We start from the raw sequence: 19,850 nt of genomic DNA on the forward strand, positions 1-19,850 counted from the left end.
TTGTTAGCATAGAGTCATGCATATCTGAAAGATGCTAAAAGAATAGATATTAGAAGTTCTCATCACAAGAAAAACGATTTTGTAACTATGTATGGTGACGGATGTTAACTAGACTAATTGTAGTGATCATTTTGCAATATAAACAAATACTGAATCATTAGGTCATACACCTGAAACTAAATGTAATATGTCAATTATATCTCAATTTTTGATAAACTAAAAGAGGGGTGCCTGGGTGGCTCAGTTGGTTGAGTACCTCTTGGTTGGGACTCAGGTCATGATCTGCTGGTTCATGGGTGTGAGCCCTACATCAGGCTCCGTGCTGACAGTGTAGAGCCCACTTGGGATTCTCTCTCTTCTCTCTCAGCCTCTTCCCCCTCACACATGCTCACTAACTCTCTCAAAATAAATTTTTAAAAACTTAATGAAAAAAAAAAAAAAACCCAGGGGTGCCTGGGTGGCTCAGTTGTTAAGCACATGACTTCAACTCAGGTTATGATCTCACAGTTCATGAGTTCGAGTCCCACATAAGGTGAGCTTGAGCCCCGCTTCAGGTGAGTCCCACTTCTCTCTCTCTTGCTCTCTCTCTCTCTTTCTGCCCTTTTCTCACATGTGCCCCTGCTTAAAAAAATTTAAAAAAATAAAAAACTCTATGATATTTACATTTAGATGCATCACAAAGTGTCAAAAAAAAAAAAAAAAGAATCCTGGAACTGTCAAGAGAAAGCAGCAAAATGGCCTCAATAAAATGAATAGCTGGTTTCTCCTTAGGAAAAAAATGGAGGCCAGAAGCCAGTGGGATAACAAACTAAAAGTGCTGAATGAAAAAGATTGCAACCAAGAATTCTATATCCAATACAACTATATAGATAAATGAAGATGGAGATATATGGAGATACACATCTGTCTCCCCCTATTAGAATGTATCTCTCAGGTAAGGACTGTTGTTTTGTTTTAGTGCCTGACACACAGTAAGCACACAATAAACATTTACTTAATGAATGAATGAACTTATAGTTGTTGTGTGAAGTATTCATACTTATTTATTTAAAATATGTCTTCAAGGGGCATCTGGGTGGCTCAGTCAGTTGAGTGTCTGACTCTTGATTTTGGTTCAGGTCATGATCCCAGGGTTGTGGGATCTAACCTCTGTGTTGGGCTCCACACTGAGCATAGAGACCGCTCGCTTTCTTCCTTCCTTCCTTCCTTCCTTTCTCTCTCTCTCTCTCTCTCTCTCTCTCTCTCTCTCTCTTTCTCTCTCTCTCTCCCCCTCTCTCCTCCTCCTCCTCCTCCTCCTCCTCTCCCCTGGTCACACACACTCTCTCTCAAAATAAAATAAAAATACAAAAATAAAATACATCTTCATACTAGGTTGAAAACTTACAAAGCAAAGATTTCATTTTTAGTTCAGGAATAAAGTACTTATCATATACAGATCCACCTGTGAGAATGACAGACACCAAGATGTTACAGTGATTATTACCTCTGGATGCTGGGGTTGTGGGGGATTTTTCTTTATTTGCACATCTGCACTTCACACAATAACATTTTTGTGTAATTTTTTAAAGTGCAGAATATTGATGTAGGAAAATGCTCTTTATACATTTTAAGTGAAATAAGGTGGTAAAAGTTATAAAATGTATTATCCTGTAAAATATAAATGTGCTTTTAAAAGGACTGTAAGTAGTCACTAAGGTGTTATCAGTGCCACAGGTGCAAAGATTCATGCTTGCTTCTCATTACTGGTCCCTTCAACAAATTCCCTACGTTGAACACATATATTCCAAGTAAATTCAATGGAATGGATACATTATCTCCCACCTGATGATTTGGCAAAATGATAGGAGCCAAATTTTTAAAAGATGTAAACACACCAATATGGGAGAAAAAAACAATAACAACAGCTTTTTGAAAGGTGGAAAGCAGACTGACAGGAGGGACACTGGGTGGCTAACCCAACAACAGTGAATCCCAAACCAGCCACAGAGAAGCTGGGACCTAAAATGATGTAGAGATTCCCTAACAATGCTCAGGAACTTGCAGAAGACCAAGTACTTCTCGATGACGAGTGGTGAAAACAGGTTGACACTTGGTTTAAAAAGCAATTAGAGGGGCACCTGGGTGGCTCAGTTGGTTGAGCGTCCGATTTCAGCTCAGGTCATGATCTTGCGGTCTGTGAGCTCGAGCTCCGCATTGGGCTCTGTGCTGATAGCTCGGAGCTTGGAGCCTGCTTTGGATTCTGTGTCTCCCTCTCTCTCTGCCCCTCCCCCACTCATGCTCTGTTTCTCTCTGTCAAAAATAAATAAACATTAAAAAAAATTTTTTTAAAGCAATTAGAGGGTGCCTGGGGGGCTCAGTCGTTTGAGCCTTGGACTTCAGTTCAGGTCATGGTCTTGTGGTTGGTGAGTTCAAGCCCCACACTGGCTTACTGCTGTCAGCACAAAGCCTGGTTCCCCTCTGTCCTCTGTCCCCCTCTCTCTGCCCCTCCCCTGCCTGCACTCTCCCCACAATAAATAATTTTTTTAAAAGATCCGTATTTCCATTACTCAGAGTTAAAGGACTCCACTCCAGTAGAGACAGAACTATTTTTTCTCTGAAGAGGGTATCTGGAGAAAGAAACACTGGGCACAGTTGACTGTGGCCTAGTTGTGCTGAAATCAGGGCACTAAGTAAACAGTTAATAGATGCTGAGATCCCCCTCGCCCCGCATTCTACCTGCCCCTGGCGGCCAAAATGCTGTTAGCCACACTGGAGATAGGGAGATTCTCTTCTGGGGAATCTGCCCCGTCAGCCAAAAAATGACCCAAAGAAGCTGGCATGGGAGGTTCCCCCCTCCACCACACTGTGAAACACAAGCCAATGGCCCTGCAGTGAACCTCCCCCCTACACACACACAAACACACACGCACACACACACACTTTCTCTCTCTCCCTCTCTGTCCTCTCTCTCTCAAGGTTTCCAAATTGCTATTAGTCCCCCACTCCTCAATATGAGCAGGGAATCCAGGATCACCTGACATCCAGGGAAAGCCCATAACATGAAAGAAAAAGATCAAATTAAATTAAAAAGAAAAAATGTGAAAGAAATAAAGACTACACATGAAGAGGGAAACTTTTAAGTTCTCAGATTGCTAAGGTATCCCATCAATGAAACAAAAACATGGTGCCATTAGACACGCATTCATATCCAGAGAAGAATACAATACCCTTGGGATGGAATATAATCTTAGAGAAATAGCCCAGAGAAGACAATATTTTTTGAAGGAAAAAAACAGAAAAAATAAAATAAAAGCACTACTCCAGGAGGTATATAACAAGAAAATGGTAGTTCCAGTAAGAGAGAAGAGAAAGAATGGAGAGAAAAACATCATAAAAATAATTTTTAAAAATGTTCCAAGATCTCTAAGTGTGAATATAGAAATATCTTCTTATAAAGATATGTGAGAGAGGTGCCCGGGTGGCTCAGTTGGTTGAGCTTTTGACTCTTGATTTCAGCTCAGGTTATGATCTCAGGGTCATGGGATCAAGTGCCCTGTCAAGCTCTGCACTGAGCGTGAGGCCTGCTTGGGATTCTCTCTCTCTCCTTCCCTCTGCCCCTCTCCTTTGCTCACACACTCTCAATCTCTAAAATAAACAAATAAATAAAGATATGTGAGAAAAAGCAAGCTGCAAAAGGTGTACAGGATGCTACATCATATGCAGGAATGAGAAAAAAAAAAAACTGTATCTCCATACCTTCTTATAAACTCAGAAAGGATATACCAAAAAAACTAATAAGAGTGATTATTTGTGAGTAGGGTTGATGCATCCCACTGAATTTTTTCATATATACAGTTTTGATTTTTGAGCCATGTGAATAGAACTGCAAAATTAGAAGTAAAAATCAAAATACTCTGCAGGAACCAGTGGTGAGGTAGAGAAACTTAAATTCTAACTGATGAGTTGCTGGAGGCTCATCATAGACAAGTCGGAGATTAAAATCTGAGAGCCCCAGTCATCAGGGCCCCACCCCCAGACTTTTCTGAGATGTGCCTCTAGTAATTCACCATTTCCTTGGTGAATATAAGAGAACAATGCCCTGTGCTTCCAGCAGAGTGAAGGGAAATGAAACATTTTGAAACATGCCAGAGCACTGTGTTTCTTCTTAATAATGTCTGCTCTCAGGAGAAACTATTTTATCAAAGCCCAACAAACCTGCTGGAGTTTTATCAGAGCCTAACTGGCCTGGGGGGGGGGGGGGGGGGGAGAGAAATACCCAGCTCCAATAGGCTCTAGGTTTCCACGTGGAGGAAGGGAGATACCCGATTTCAGCCCACTCCAGCAGTCCCATCCCATGGAAGGTCCAGGGGGAGTGAGAAGCATGTGTGAAGTTCACAGTACAGAAGTACAGGCTAACTAAGAGGAAATCCTGCTACTCATGGGCCCAATAAGAATACTTCTCCTCCCATCACAAAACACAGTTAGAAAAGACAGCAAGCATTAAACCACACTCACATATGGCAGAGATATTGAGATGGTCAGCCTAGAAGTCTAAAACAAGTATGATTTAAGATGCTAAGCATCCTCATAGACAAAGTAGACAGCATGCAATAATGGATAGGCAATATAAACACAGACAGACATTCTTCTTTTTAAGTTTATTTATCTTCCAAAGACAGAGACAGAACGTGAGCAGGTGAAGGGCAGAGAGAGAGAGGGAGACACAGATTCCGAAGCAGGCTCCAGGCTCTGAGCTGTCAGCACAGAAACCTATATGGTGCTCAAACTCAAAAACAGTGAGATCATGACCTGAGTCAAAGTTGGACGCTTAACTGAGCCACCCCAGGCACTCCGAGAAATAGACATTCTAAGAACAAACAATAAAAGAAATGCTAGAGCTCAAAAACACTGACAAAAATGAAAAATGTCTTTGATGAGCTTATTGATCGACTACACACAGCTGAGGAAAGAATCTCTGAGTTTGCCAATTTCTCAACAGAAACCACCAATACTGAAAAGTAAAAAGAATAAAAGACTGGGAAAAAAGCAAAAACAAAATATCCAAGAACTGTGGGACAGCTACCAAAAGTGTAACCAAAGCATGATCAGAATTCCAAGAGCAGAGGAAAGAGAGAAGGGAACAGAAGAAATGCTGGAAATAATGACTAAAAATTCCCCAAATTAATGTCAGACAGCAAACCACAGATCCAGGAAGCTCCAAGAACAGCGAGCATAAAAAATGCCCCCATCCCAATTTACCTAGACATAGCATTTTCAAACTTCAGAAAACCAAAAATTAAGAAAAAATCCTAACAGATGTCAGAGGAGAAAAAACAAAATACTTCACCTATAGAAGAGCAAAGATCAGAATTACACCTACTTCTCTTTTTTTTTTTTTAATTTTTTAACATTTATTTATTCTTGAGACAGAGAGAGACAGAGCATGAACAGGGGGAGGGTCAGAGAGAGAGGGAGACACAGAATCTGAAACAGGCTCCAGGCTCTGAGCTGTCAGCACAGAGCCTGACACGGGGCTTGAACTCACGGAGTGCGAGATCATGACCTGAGCTCAAGTCGGACGCCCAACCAACGGAGCCACCCAGGTGCCCCACACCTACGTCTCTTTAAAAGGCAAAGCAAGAAGATACCAAACTGCAATATTTTAAATGTTGAGAGGAAAAAACCACATGAATATAAAATTCTGCACCCTGTAAAATTATACTTCAAAACTGCAAACAGACAAATATTTGAGGCAATCTGTTTCTAGTAGACCTGCCATGCATGAAGTGTTAATTAAAAAAAAAAAGAAATTCTTAAGACAGAAGAAAAATGACAAAATTCAGATCTCTAAAGAAAGGAAGAACATTGGAGAAGGAAGAGTGAAGGCAAAATAAAACCACTTATTGTTGTTATTCTTCATCTAACATAATTTGTTTGAAGTAAAAGCAACAACATATTTGATTATTTTTACTTATATGTAAGACTATGTAAGTGTATACACACACACATATATGTATACACATACATACTTATATATAAGTTAAATGAATGCCAACAATGAGAGAAGGAATGGAAGGGGGGATTTAGTATTATTATAAGTTACTCACACTAACCATGGAGCAATATACGGTTATTTTAAAAATTGACTTGGATTAATTCTAAATGTATATTACCAACTACAGACCAATCACTAAAAAAAAGTTAAAAAAGTAGTATAACTGATGTACTAATAAAGGAGAGAAAAATGAATAATCTAAAGTGCTCAGTTAAAACCACAAAAGGCAGGGACATCTGGTTGGCTCAGGTCATGACCTCACAGTTTTTGAGTTCGAGCCCCACACCAGGCTCTCTGCTGTATGTCTCCCGCTCATGCACTCTCTCAAAAATAAAAAATAAACATTAAGAAAACCACAAAAGGCAGAAAAAGAGTGGTGGACAAAAATAAGAACAAGGACAACAAATAGAATCAGTAACAATTATGGTGGATATTAATTAAACTACATCAATAATCACTTTGAACACCAATGGCCTAAATGTACCAATTATTTACAGATTGTCAGAGTAGGTCAAGAAACAAGACCCAATTATAAACCTATTTTAAATATAAAGACAAATCTAGATAAATGTTAGTAGATAGAGGAAAATGTACCATGATAACACTGATTTTAAAAAAAAGCAAGAGTAGCTATATTAATACTAATAATATAATAATTTCACACAAAGCAGCCTTCAAAGCAAAGAAAGTTATCAGGGATAAAAAAGGGCATTACATAATTATAAAGGAGTCAATTCTCCAAGAAGATATAACAGTCCTTAATACCATGCTTCTAACAACACAGTTTCAAAATGCATGAGACAAAAGCTGTTAGAACTGGGGCGCCTGGGTGGCGCAGTCGGTTAAGCGTCCGACTTCAGCCAGGTCACGATCTCGTGGTCCGGGAGTTCGGGCCCCACGTCAGGCTCTGGGCTGATGGCTCAGAGCCTGGAGCCAGTTTCCGATTCTGTGTCTCCCTCTCTCTCTGCCCCTCCCCCGTTCATGCTCTGCCTCTCTCTGTCCCAAAAATAAATAAACGTTGAAAAAAAAAATTAAAAAAGAAAAAAAAAAAAAAAGAAAGCTGTTAGAACTAGGGTATTGGATGAATCCAGTATTATAGCTGAAGACTTCAACACGTCTCTATCAGAAATGGGTAAGTCCAGCAAGCAGAAGATGAGTAAGGACAGAGTTAAATTCAAGAGCACCATCAATCGACTGGACCTAATGGACACCCAAAGACTATTTCATTCAGCAACAGGATACACATTCTCTTCAAGCTCACACAAAAAGTTCACAAGACAGAGCACCATTTTGAGCCACAAAACATACCTTAACAAATTTATAAGAAAAAAGATCTTCCTCAACTCTGGATGGAGTTACAGCCTGATAAACTCATTGTAAGTTGAAAGTAAGTCCAAAATGCATTTAATATACCTAACTAACTGAACATGATAGGTTAGGCTAGTCTACCTTAAATACACTCAGAACACTTACATTAGCCCACATGTGGGCAAAATCATCTAACACAAAGCCTATTTTGTAGTAAACTGTTGAATGTATCATATAATTTATTGCACACTATCCTGAAAATACAAAAAACAGAATGACTCTTTGAGTACAAGATGGTTTTAAGCGCATCCTTCGATTACCCTTGTGACTGTGTGGTTGACTGGGAGCTACAGCTCATCTCCCCTGCTCAGCATCACAAGACAGCAGAGTACCACAAAACGATAGTCTGGGAAAAGGTCAAAATTGAAAATGTCAAGTGTGGTTTCTACTGAATGTGTATCATTTTCATACCACCATAAAGTCAAAAAAATCAGAAGTCAAACCACTGTAAGTTGGGCACCATCTGTAGAAATCATACAATGCCTAACTCTCATGGAATTAAATTAGAAATCAATAAAAGAAAGAGAGTAGAAAAATTCCAAAATATGTGGAGATTAAACAAAAAATTTCTAAATAATACATGGGTGAAAGAAGTAATCTCAAGGAAAATTAAATACTATTTTGAACTAAAAGGAAAGTGAAAACTCAAGTTGCCAAAATTTGTAGGATGCGGTGAAAATAGTGCTTAGAGGAAAATTTACAACATTAAGCACATCCATTAGAAAATAAGAAAGATAAAAAATCAAACATCTAATCTTCTGCCTTAGGAAACTAGAAAAAGAAGAGCAAATTAAATCCAAAGAAAGCAGAAGAAAAGAAATGAGAATAAGAATAGAAATCAATGAAATTGAAGATGAAAATCAGTACACAAAATCAATAAAACCAAAACCAGGTTCTCCTTAAATATCAATAAAGTCAATAATCCTCTAGCCAGGCTAACCAAGAGAAAAATAGATGACATTAATTACTAATAACATAAGTAAAAGAGGGATATCACTACAGACACCATGGACTTTTTTTTTCAGGCCCCACAGACATTAAAAGGATAAGAAAGCAATACAACAAAAAATTCTATGCCCACATTTTTTTTTTAATGTTTACTTATTTTTGAGAGAGAGAGAGTAAAAGCAGAGGAGGGGCCAAGAGAGAGGAGGACCAAGGATCTGTGCCAACAATAATGAGCCCAAAGCAGGGCTCAAACTTACGAACTATGAGATCACGACCCAAGCCAAAGTCTAACGCTCAACAGACTGAGCCAACCAGGCGCCCCAATGCCCACAAACGTAATAATATAGATGAAATGGATCAATTCCTTGAGAGATACAATCACCTAGAACTCACATACCAGGAAACAGGCAATCTGATTAGGCTTATATCTATTAAAGAAATTTAATAATAATTAATAACCTTCTAAAACAGAAAGCACCAGACCCAGATGGGTTCACTGGTGAATTCTCCAAACATTTAAGGAAGAAATTATACCAATTCTCTACAACCTCTTTCTATGAGGTCAGCATTACCCTAATACCAAAATGGACAAACACATTAAGAAAACTACACACCAATATCTCTTATGAAGATAGTTGTAAAAATTTTCAACAAAATATTAGTAAAGTGAATCTAACAATGTATAATAAGAATTATACCCCATAACCAACTGGTATTTATCTCTGATAGGCAAGGCTGGTTAAATATTCAAAAATCAATTAATATAATCCATTACATTAACAGTCTAAAGAAGAAAAACCACATGATAATATTAATAGACACAGAAAAAGCATGTGGCAAAATCTATCACCAAGTTATGATAAAAAGTCTCATTAACCTAAGAATAGAGGGGAGCTTCCTCAACTTGATTTTTAAAAAAATACAAAAACCTGTAGCTAGCATCATACTTCATGGTGAGAAACTCAAAGCTCTTCCACAAAATCCAGAAGAAGGCAAGGATATCCCCTCTTACTATTGCTTTTCAACATCATGCAGGAATTCTTAGCTAATGAAACAAAACCAGAAAAGCAAATAAAAGGTATACAGGTTAGGAACGAAAAACTAAAACTGTCTTTGTTCGAAGATGACATGACATCAAAGTACAAAATCCAAGAGTGAATCAAAAAAAAAAGTGGAACAAAAAAGCGATTACAGCAGTGTTTCAGGATACAAGGTTAACACACAAAAGCTGATCGTTTTCCTATATACCAGCAATAAACAAGTGGAATTTGAAATTAAAAACACAATATTAGCAACCCCAAAATGAAATAAACATATACAGGGGCACCTGGATGGCTCAGTTGGTTGAACGTCCGACTTTAGCTCAGGTCATGATCTCATGGTTCATGGGTTCAAGCCCTGCGTGGGGCTCTGTGCTGACAGCTCAGAGCATGGAGTCTGCTTCAGATTCTGTGTCTCCCTCTCTCTCTGCCCCTACCCTGTTTGTGCTTTGTCTCTCTCTCAAAAATAAATAAATATTAAAAAAATTATTTTTAAATACACATATATACTATATGTATATGTATACATAATCTAACAAATATGTATAAGATCTATATAAGAAAAACTAGAAAATCTTGATTAAAGAAATCAAAGAACTAAATAAATGGAGAGATGGCCAAATTCATGGACAGGAAAACTCAATATTGTCAAGATGTCGTTCTCCCCAAATTAATCCACAGATTCAATGCAATCCCAATCAAAATCCCAACAAGTTATTTTGTAGACATCAAGAAAGTGATTCTGAAGTTTAGATGGAAAGGGAAAAGACTCAGAATAGACAACACAATAGTGAAGGAGAAGAAAAAGTTGAAGAACTGATACCACCCAGTATCAAGACTTGCTATAAAGCTACAATAATCAGGACTGTGTGATACTGGAAAAATATAGACAGGTAGATCAAAGGAACAGAATGAAGAGCCCAGAAACAGACCGCCATAAATACAGTCAACTGTTATTTGACAAAGGAACAGAGGTAATTCACTTGAGCAAAGATAATCTTCAATAAATGACAATGGAACTGGACATTCACATCCCACCCCCCAAAAATAGACACAGACATTACAGGTTTCACAAAAATTAACTCAAAATGGATCACAGACCTAAATATAAAATGCAAACTATCAAACTTCTATAAGATAATATAGGATAAAATGTCTATGACTTTGGGTTTGGTGATGACTTTTTATGTGCAACACCAGAGGCACAATCTATGAAAGAAAGAAATGACAAGATGGACTTCATTAAAAGTAAGAATTTCTAGCCTGCAAAATATACTGTTAAGAGAATGAGCACAAGCCACAAACTGGGAGAAAATATTGCAAAAGACATATAGATAAAGTAATGTCAAAAAATTCAACAATTAGAAAACAATCCAATTTTAAAAAGGGCCAAACATCTTAATGGACACCTCACCAAAGAAGTTATACAGGTGGTAAATGAGTACATGAAAACATCATATATTATCAGGAAATTAAATTAAAACCACAGTGAGCTACCATTACATACCTATTAGGAGGGTTAAAATCCAAACCGCTGACATCACCAAAATTTCATGAGGATGTGGAGGGACAGGAACTCTCTCATTTGTTGCCAAGGGACAATGCAAAATAGTGTGGCCATTTTGGAAGACACTTTAACAATTACAAAATGAAACATGCTCTTAACATATGATCCAGTGATCACTTTCCTTGGTATTTATGCAAATGAATTGAAAACTTATGTCCACAGAAAAACCTGCATACAGATGTTTAATAGCAGCCTTATTTATAATTGCCAAACCTTGGAAGCAAACAAGATATCCTTCAGTGGGTGAATGGGTCAATGAACTTGGTACATCCAGATAATAGAATATCATTCAGCACTAAAAAGGAGACACCAAGTCATGAAAAGACATGAAGGAATTTAAATACATAGTACTAAACGGAAGGAGTCAATCTGAAAAGGCTAGACATTGTATGATTCCAACTATATGACATTTTGGAAAATGCAAGACTACGGAGACAATAAAAAGATCATTGGTTGCTAGGGGTTAGTAGGGAAGGAAGGACAAAGAGGTGGATTACAGAGGATTTTTAGGGCAGTGAAACTACTCCATGTGATATTACAACAGTGGTTACATGCCATCATACATTTGTTAGAACTCACAGAATATGCACCACCAAGTGTGAACCCTGAAATAAACTATGAATTCTGGGTGATAATGATGTATCAATGTAGACTTATCACTTGTAACAAATGTACCACTTTGGCAGGGAATATTGATAATTGGGAAGGCTATGTATGTGCAGGGTCAGGAGTATATGGTAACCCTGGACTTTCTGTTCAATTTCGTTGTGAATCTAAAACTCCTCGGGTGCCTGGGTGGGTCAATCGGTTGAACATCAGGCTTTGGCTCAGGTCATGATGTCACGGTTGGTGGGTTCAAGCCCTGCATCGGGATCTGTACTGACACCTCGGAGCCTGGAGCCAGCTTCAGATTCTGTGTCTTCCTCGATCTCTGCCCCTCCCCCACTCATGGTGTGTTTCTCTCTGTCTCCAAAATAAATAAACATATAAAAAATTTTTTTAACTCCTCTAAAAAAATCTATTTTTTAAAAAGCAATGACTCTACATTTTTTAATCTAACTTGACATCTAATTTTTTAAATTATTTTTTTGAGAGCAAGAGAGAGAGCGAGAGCAGGAGAGAGAGAGAGAGAGAGAGAGAGAGAGAGAGAGAGAGAGAGAGAGCAGGGAAGGGGCAGACAGAAAGGGAGACACAGAATCCGAAGCAGGCTCCAGGCTCTGAGCTGTCATCACAAAGCCCAATGCGGGGCTCAAACTTGTGAACAGGGAGATTATGACCTGAGCCAAAGTCGATCACTTAACCAACTGAGCCACCCAGGCGCCCCCATAAGACTTTTTAAATAAAATAAATTAAAGTTTTTGGTTTTTTTTTCCAAGAAAGAAAAGTGCCCAAAACTTAATGACATGTCTTCAGTTTAAAAGGACCCACTGTGCATCTGACACCGTAGAGGAAAACAAAACTACCCCAAGGTAACTGTAAAATTTGGAGCATGGGAGCCCAGAAAATTTCCTACAAATTTCTAAAGAGACAGCTAGAAAAGATGTGGATTCAAAATGCATTTGGACTTCTGAACAGCAATATTGGAAGATAGGACACCATGGTAAAGGCATTAAAAATTCTAAAAGAAAATTATTTCCTGCCTGAAATTCTGTGTTGTTAGGATGTGTTTCCCCAACAAAGAAGAAGACCTGAAATGCAAGGATCAGGAAGGTCACACAGGAGAGAGGCAAAGGGAAGTCTCAGGAGGGGGGTGACAGGAGACCTCAGAATGACAGCCAGCCAAGCAAGTTGTCAGAGGGTGCTGTCCAGGTCAGTCAGAGCAACTCAGCGGGCTCCAGGGCAGACTTTTTGGAGAAAATGAAATTGTGCGAATAACTCATTTGCCCAAGTCTAATGAGAAGATATTTATATAAGCGGCCAAGAATGTAGGGTCAAATCACAGAGGAAAAGAGAATGAAGCAAGTGGAAAAAACTATTCACTCCAGAAGAAAAAGCTTTGAGGGGAAATAAAAGTAATCTAATTGTAGTTAACTACACGTCCCAGCTTTGAATATATTGGTATTATTATGCAAATTGTAAAAAAAAAAAAAGGGGTCTGACTGACCGGGAACTCTGATCTACTGTATAAGGAGGATGAGAAAAAGGGAAGGATGCAAGCGCAAGAAGGAAGGCAAGGAGGAAAGAAAATTAAATATTCATCATAGACCATAGTAAATGCCTACCCCCGAAAATCAAGAAAATTGAGAAACACAGAGGACATAAATTCCAAAAGAAACAGTTAAAATCATGGCTCCTCAGAGAAGAGGCTAATGGGGTGGGGGGAGGGGGCTGGGCTGCTTGGGCAACTCAAGGCTCTGCCATTTTATCTCCCTTGCCAGTTAACAAGGTAACTAACAAGTTCATGGATGCTGGCAGGTGACGGGAGACCCTTGGATCAGAGACAAAGAGGAGCTTGTTATGCACGATAATAGTATTAGAGCATTATTTTTTATTTTGTCCTCTGCACCGCAGTTCTCACAGTGTGGTGCCCAGGATCCCAGCCAGCACCTGTGCACACTGTGGGTTGCAGTACAGGAGAAGAAGCCTGAGCTTAGGGAGACTGAAGTTCTGATCATGGACAGTAAGTCTGCTGCCTTTGGTTTGTGAGGAAGGTGCTGCTGTGTCCAACACTGATTGGCATACAAACATCTTTCAAAAGACACTAAGGAACAAAGAAGGGCACTTAGATCCTTGCTCACCAGTCATACAGAAATCCAACAGACCCACGGGGAACTGAAAGTCAAAACTGACATTTTTTACAACCAACCTCCCTGAATGATTTTTTACAAATTACATGCATGTATAACTTTAATTTTAAAAATTCTACTAAATTAGTTATTTTAGATTTTTTTTTTTTTTTTTTTAAATTTTTTTTTTTCAACGTTTTATTTATTTTTGGGACAGAGAGAGACAGAGCATGAACGGGGGAGGGGCAGAGAGAGAGGGAGACACAGAATCGGAAACAGGTTCCAGGCTCTGAGCCATCAGCCCTGAGCCTGACTCGGGGCTCGAACTCGCGGACCGCGAGATCGTGACCTGGTTGAAGTCGGACGCTTAACCGACTGCGCCACCCAGGCGCCCCAGTTATTTTAGATTATTAAAACAATTCGCCTAACCCTTATTCCCACTGACTGGGCATCTTTTCTTTCCATAGGAGAAACAACTCGAGAGAAAATTGGGAAAGGATGTTTTGCGGAACTTCGCACAGAAAGAGCTGGTCCCGAGGCTGGGCCATCTCAACCCCAGCGACCTGACCAGGGACAAAGAGCAAGGCGCAGAGGCCACGACCCCGCCCTTCCCTAGTCTTCGCCGCGCCTCCGGAGCAGGCTCCCCCCTCCAGCCACCCCCAGGCGGGGAGCGCGTCCTGCACCTGCGGGGCCAGGATCTGGCGCCCACGCCTCAGGCTGTAGGACAGTAGCAAGCCCTGTGTCGAGTGCAGGGAGCAGCCCGTTCGTAGTTCGTGTTGACCGCAATTATCCAGTCTGTGAATGGAGCCCCCTGAAAATCAGATACCAACAAGAGCATTTGTTACGCAGCCAGCCAGCTGGGGTCTCTCTGCGGGCCAAAGGCCAGGACGGGTTTCTTGAACCCAGCCGGGAGGCGCGGTCCCGATGTCCTTGGTGGCAAGGCAGGAGTCGGGGCGGGCAGGGTCCTCGGCATCAGCAGATGCCCGGCCACTCGGCGGGCCGGGCGCCCCCCTCGCCGGTGCGCACAGGCGCTCGGGGTACCGGGGTGCCGGCATGTGTAGGCGGCCCGCGTCACGCCTGGCGCTGGGTCCCATCACTCCCACCTTGGACGCTCCCGCGCCCGGCCTGCGACCCGCGTGCACGCGAGGAGGGGGCGGACGCCTCATAGCCTCGAGGAGTCCTCTCCCACCCGTCCCTCCCGCAAGGCCACCGCCCGAGGCAGCGGAGGAGGGCAGAGCCGCGCAGAACCTGTTTATCAGCCCCATCTCTCATTACATAAGGCCTCTATCTCCGCGGGGCATCGCCGCGACTGTCAGGCCAGCGCGCCTTCTCCCACGCGCGGGGGCGCACCTGCCCACAGTTCCCCGCCTCAGTTTACACGGTCCGCGATTGAGGGTCCTTGGCTCCTCTTGGCGCAGAGCTCCGGGATCGCACAGCGGTTCCCTGCTCCTTCCCTCAACACAGAGACCCAATTCTACAGATGAGGAAACTAAGGCCCACAGCGGTGTCACACAGCCTAGTGGCAGCACTCCAGGCACTGGGGGGGGGGGGGGGGGGGGGGGGGGGGAGGAGCGGGGGGGTCGGGGAGCACAAGAGGCAGGGGCTGGCTCAGGACCTACAATTGTGCTGCGAAGTTTGGTTTGGCCTGAAGAGAGGGTGGGAGGAGAGAGTGGGCAAGGCTGGGAGGCTTGTGAACAAGAGCCCCAGCAGTGGCCCTTCATCCCTTCAGAGACCCTTGTGAGGAGGTTGAGCCTCACTGAGGGTAGGACAAAGGGAGCCTGAGCAGACAGAGAGGGGCCTGGAGGGGAAAGCACTGGTTTAGGGGAGGAAGTGGGTGAAGGAGCCAGGCTGACATCAGTAATCAACAGGCAAATAACATAGTTTCTGTTGCAGGGGTTTCTGGAGGACTTCTAGAGAAAGGAGTGAAAAGCAGGTTATGGGCCAGTGTCCCTGAGGGAGAGGGCTGTTCAGGGAAATCCTGGAGTGGGGGCAGGCCCTGAAACTGCCCTCCACAGCCTTCAATCTGTAGAAACTTGGGTCCCTCAGTGGGGAGAGCTTTGTCCCACAGATAACTGGTGAGCAGAGGTGGCCACCCCAGGTCTCAATGGCACTGGGAGCAGTCACACTTTCCAACCTGGGCTAAGGCTGGGTCCTGACTTGTGCCAGTCTGGCATGTCAAGCGTTTCCCATCAGGACGGGCCCACGCTGAAGGCCTGAGTTGTGCACCCCGTTTTTAGGCTGTCCATATTCAAAGTTATAATCAAGGCAACTTTAAAAAGAAAAGGTCCCAGGGAGGATCTCTGATTCTGACTGGATCTTTCAGTGGAGACCTGGGAATCTGAACTTTTTATCATCCTTTCCAGTGAGGCCAACAGGGAATCAGGCAGATGAAAAGGAGTGAACTTCACTCTTCTCTTTTTATCCCGTTTGAATTTTGTATCCAAAGCAAGTATTACTCTGGTAATGCAAGAGACCACTTCACTGAAAAAATAAAACCCCTAAATTCCCACATCTGGTAGACTGTGGTCATAGCACTGTCTGCCTAGCACTTCTGGTGACCCAAAGGGTCTCAGGACAGGAGCTGGGCAGGCACTCGGGGCCGTCACCAAGCAAAACTGCTAGAGCTCCAGCTGGCTTGGCCGACACCAGGCTGCCCTCTTCCCTAATGCTGGAGTAAGCCCACCCATATCTTGAAAATTGCCCCAGACCCCCTCGCTGCTAAGTCCACAAGAAATCAAATTCTTTCCTTTATGTGACACTGGATTTTCCACAAAGTAAAATCAAGATGAGTAAAGATGTGGTTTCTAGATAGTACCCGACAAAGCGGAGACCAGGGTGGGAGGCGTCACACTTGGCCTATAAAAGCTACCGCAAGAGGCCAAGGCCACAAGCCACTCAGCTTAGGCCAGCCTACGTGTCTGCTCCTCGCTCCTCCTGTGTTAGCTCTAGGCTCCATGGCGCTCTGGCTGACCGTGGTCATTGCTCTCACCTGCCTTGGTGGCCTTGCCTCCCCGGGCCCTCACTCAAGGAGGGAGCTCAAGGAGCTCATTGAAGAGCTGGTCAACATCACCCAGAATCAGGTGAGTACGCTGGTGCTAGGGTGGGTAACTCTCAGACAGGGTAATTGGTCATTGTTCAGGCCACGAAGGTTGGGCCGTGCCAAGAGGCCTGTGGGGCCTGAAGAAGCCCCATGGACCAGGACAGGCCCAGCCATGAGGGAGAGGTGCTGGGCCAGCGGTTGGGGGAATAGCACAACGGACAGCCCCATAAAGAGATTTGGCTGAGCCCCCAAGGACCACCTGTTCCCCTGTCCTGGCCCTGCCTGCCAAGACCAGCTCCTACTCAGCTGTTCAAGAAAAGAGGTTAGCAGAGAGAGGCCAGCACCCTCCCAGGGCGATTTAGAATTTGCCAAATGGATGTGAACAGAATAATGGGGCCATTATTCGCAGTAGTTTGGTTAAGCCCATTCTTATGGAAAAATTCACTAGTAGTCAGCTCCTGTCCCCAGTGGTGATGGCTCACACTTTGAGTAATTTTTGTGTGCCAAGGCTAGTGCTGTGCTTTTCATGTCATTTCATCACTGCCAACCATTTCAAGAGACAGGTGCGATGACCCTATTCTACTAAGCTGCATTAAGGTTGACAAAAGCCAGATTTAAACCAGGCCTGGGTGACACCGGGTGCCTATATTCCAAACTGCAGTGTCCTCCGATTCGGAAGACAGGGTTTAAAAAAATTTTTTTTATTAATGTTTATTTTTGAGAGAGAGAGAGAGAAACAGGGCGAGAGTGGGAGAGGGCAGAGAGAGAGGGAGACACAGAATCCAAAGAAGGCTCACAGCTCTGAGCTGTCAGCACAGAGCCTGATACAGGGCTTGAACTCATAAACCACGAGATCATGACCTGAGCCAAAGTCAGACATTTCATTGACTGAGCCACCCAGGGGCTCCTCCAGAAGATAGAGTTTTATACACGAGTGCCTACCGCCTCCCATCTGACTGACCTGGCCTCCCCTCCTCTCTTACCCAATGCTGCCCTGGCTATGGGAAGCTTCACTCAAGGCTGTGTCACTCAGATTTTTCTCTCTCAGCCCCCAAACCCTGTAAAATGGATCTCCCTCAGTATGCAGAGCAGGAAATTAAGTTCAGGAACACTGAGGGGTCCCAGGCCTGCCTCTGTGCTACAATGGGTTGCCTGTGGGGCCTCATCGCTATGGAGACCTACCCTGCGATTTTGCTGTCTTTTTGCTCCTTCAGGTATCCCTCTGCAATGGCAGCATGGTGTGGAGCGTCAACCTGACAACCGGCATGGTGAGGACCCCTTGGAAGCTGGGAGGGAGGTGGCTGAGGCTGTAGGTCTTATGTGTGTCTTTCCTCACTTGCAAGGCTTAGGGGTTCCACGCAAGCACAGTTTAGACCTTCCCCACCACCCAAAGCTACCTCCATCAAGACTCTCAGCCCCCTCCTCCTGTGAAGTCACTGAAGGTGCTGCCTAAGCCATACGGCTGGGGGTTCCCAGCAGGGCCTGACACCCCCGTGTTCTTCTCCCAGCAGTACTGTGCCGCCCTAGAATCTCTCATCAATGTCTCTGACTGCACTGCCATCCAAAGGACCCAGAGGATGCTGAAAGCCCTGTGCACTCAGAAACCCTCAGCAGGGGTAAGGCGCCCTGCCCTGTACCCCTCAACCCTGCACCCACTCCTGCCAGCCCTGGGCTCACCCTAGAAGCTCCTGGGGGAACCTAGCTGAGCATCTGAGGCAAGCGTCCACCCGGGGGGTGGGTCCACGGTGGCAACAGGAACATGGCCTCCGGGATTTCCAAGACCTGGTCTTGAGAGCTTCCGACTCCCACCTGAGCTTCAGTTTCCATATCGGTGAAATGTGGGCACTAACAGTACCCGCCCCATGGGGCTTTTGTGAGGATTAAATAAGCCAGTTCCTGGAAAGCCCCTGGCAGAGGCTGGGCATCTTGGCTCTGGAGTCCCATTAATGCCCTGGCCTCTTTTCCCACAGCAGATTTCCAGTGAGCGCAGCCGAGACACCAAAATTGAAGTGATCCAGTTGGTAAAAAACCTGCTCAACCATCTAAGGAGAAATTTTCGCCATGGAAATTTCAAATGAAGGATGAAAACCTAGCATCGCTATTTGCAGAGGCAGACCTGACCGTTTAAGTTATAGATTCATTTTTCTTTCAGAAGTTTCAAATTTCCTGGGGAGATGGCAGGGGGATGGGAGGGGGGCACGATTTCCTTAGCTTAGACCTCAGCCTGTGCTGCCTGCCCTCGCCTAGCCGACCCCAGCTGCCCTTGCCTTGGTACACAGGGCCCTCCTCCATCTGGGCTCTGAGTTCTGTGAACAACCAGGGGCAGGGGTGGGGGGGGGGGCGGAGCACTGCCTCTCACGACTGCCCCCTCCTTAGAGGGAACGGCAGCATTACACCAAGGACGCCACCTTGGCAGACATGTATGGGAGGCGGACCTGCTCTATACGGGGACAGCTAAGGCAGACACCGGCTCAGGCATATCTTCTTCTTGGCCTTATTTATTACTGTGTGTTATTTAAACAAATGTTGTTTGTCTGTGCTGGGGACAGGGAGGGACTGTCACCACCAGAACCTTGAGCTGGGGGCCCAGTGACTTGGGCTTTAGGAGTCCCTGGGAATAAGCACTGTGTGCAAAATTCTGCTACCTCATTGGGGTCCTGGGGCCGACACAGGGGTCAGGAGAGAGGGCTGGAGTAGCTGCTCTTGTCTGCCAGCCAGCAGTTGGCCCTCAGCCAAGAAGTAATTTATTGTTTTTCCCTGTATTTAAAGTTAAGAAATAAAATGTTATCAAAGAGTTAATAATATATAGAAGAGCAGCCTAGAATGCTGCATCTGGTGTGTGTGGACTGTGGGGAGGGGTCATTGAATGTCTTGTTTCACTGACTTTGTCAAAGGAAGCCAGAAATAAAGACAGTGACAGTGACAAGAGACCTGATGATGTTTGTCTTTTACTGTGGCCTTTGGGAATCCTGGCCTATGTTCTTCTGGAGGCAGGGCAGTGGGAGTGGCGGGGGAGTTAGGGACAGGACCTGGGCTGGAAGGAAGTAAGCGACCCCCCAGGGGTGTGGGCTGCCACCCACAGGGAGGCAGAGGAAGCCTGGGCCCTGACTTCTGGGTTCATGGAGGA

The 19,850-nt window shown here is 43.7% G+C and overlaps 1 protein-coding gene across 3 annotated transcripts; it reads left to right on the forward strand.

Moving 5' to 3' along the window:
* Nucleotides 1–16,209: 16,209 nt before the first annotated feature.
* IL13 (interleukin 13) lies at nt 16,210–19,035 on the forward strand. Of its 3 annotated transcripts, none has more exons than XM_047868903.1 (4): nt 16,210–16,763; nt 17,938–17,991; nt 18,232–18,339; nt 18,694–19,035. In XM_047868903.1, the coding sequence occupies exons 1-4, from the start codon at nt 16,479–16,481 to the stop codon at nt 18,799–18,801; spliced, it is 555 nt and encodes a 184-aa protein (XP_047724859.1). In that variant the 5' UTR covers nt 16,210–16,478; the 3' UTR covers nt 18,802–19,035. The 3 variants fall into 3 exon arrangements, with proteins under 3 accessions (XP_047724859.1, XP_047724869.1, XP_047724865.1); XM_047868913.1 differs by having other exon boundaries at nt 18,697–19,035; XM_047868909.1 differs by having other exon boundaries at nt 18,235–18,339.
* Nucleotides 19,036–19,850: the final 815 nt, after the last annotated feature.

The sequence above is a fragment of the Prionailurus viverrinus genome, chromosome A1, assembly GCF_022837055.1.
Source record: "Prionailurus viverrinus isolate Anna chromosome A1, UM_Priviv_1.0, whole genome shotgun sequence".
Taxonomy (NCBI): Eukaryota; Metazoa; Chordata; class Mammalia; order Carnivora; family Felidae; genus Prionailurus; species Prionailurus viverrinus.

Excerpts from the sequence above, each read along its gene's own strand:
- IL13 (XM_047868903.1), top strand. The coding sequence starts at position 16,479 with ATGTGGTTTCTAGATAGTACCCGACAAAGCGGAGACCAGGGTGGGAGG. Across the intron at positions 16,764-17,937 it reads TCAACATCACCCAGAATCAG|GTATCCCTCTGCAATGGCAG; the intron begins GTGAGTACGCTG and ends TTGCTCCTTCAG. Across the intron at positions 18,340-18,693 it reads CTCAGAAACCCTCAGCAGGG|CAGATTTCCAGTGAGCGCAG; the intron begins GTAAGGCGCCCT and ends CTTTTCCCACAG.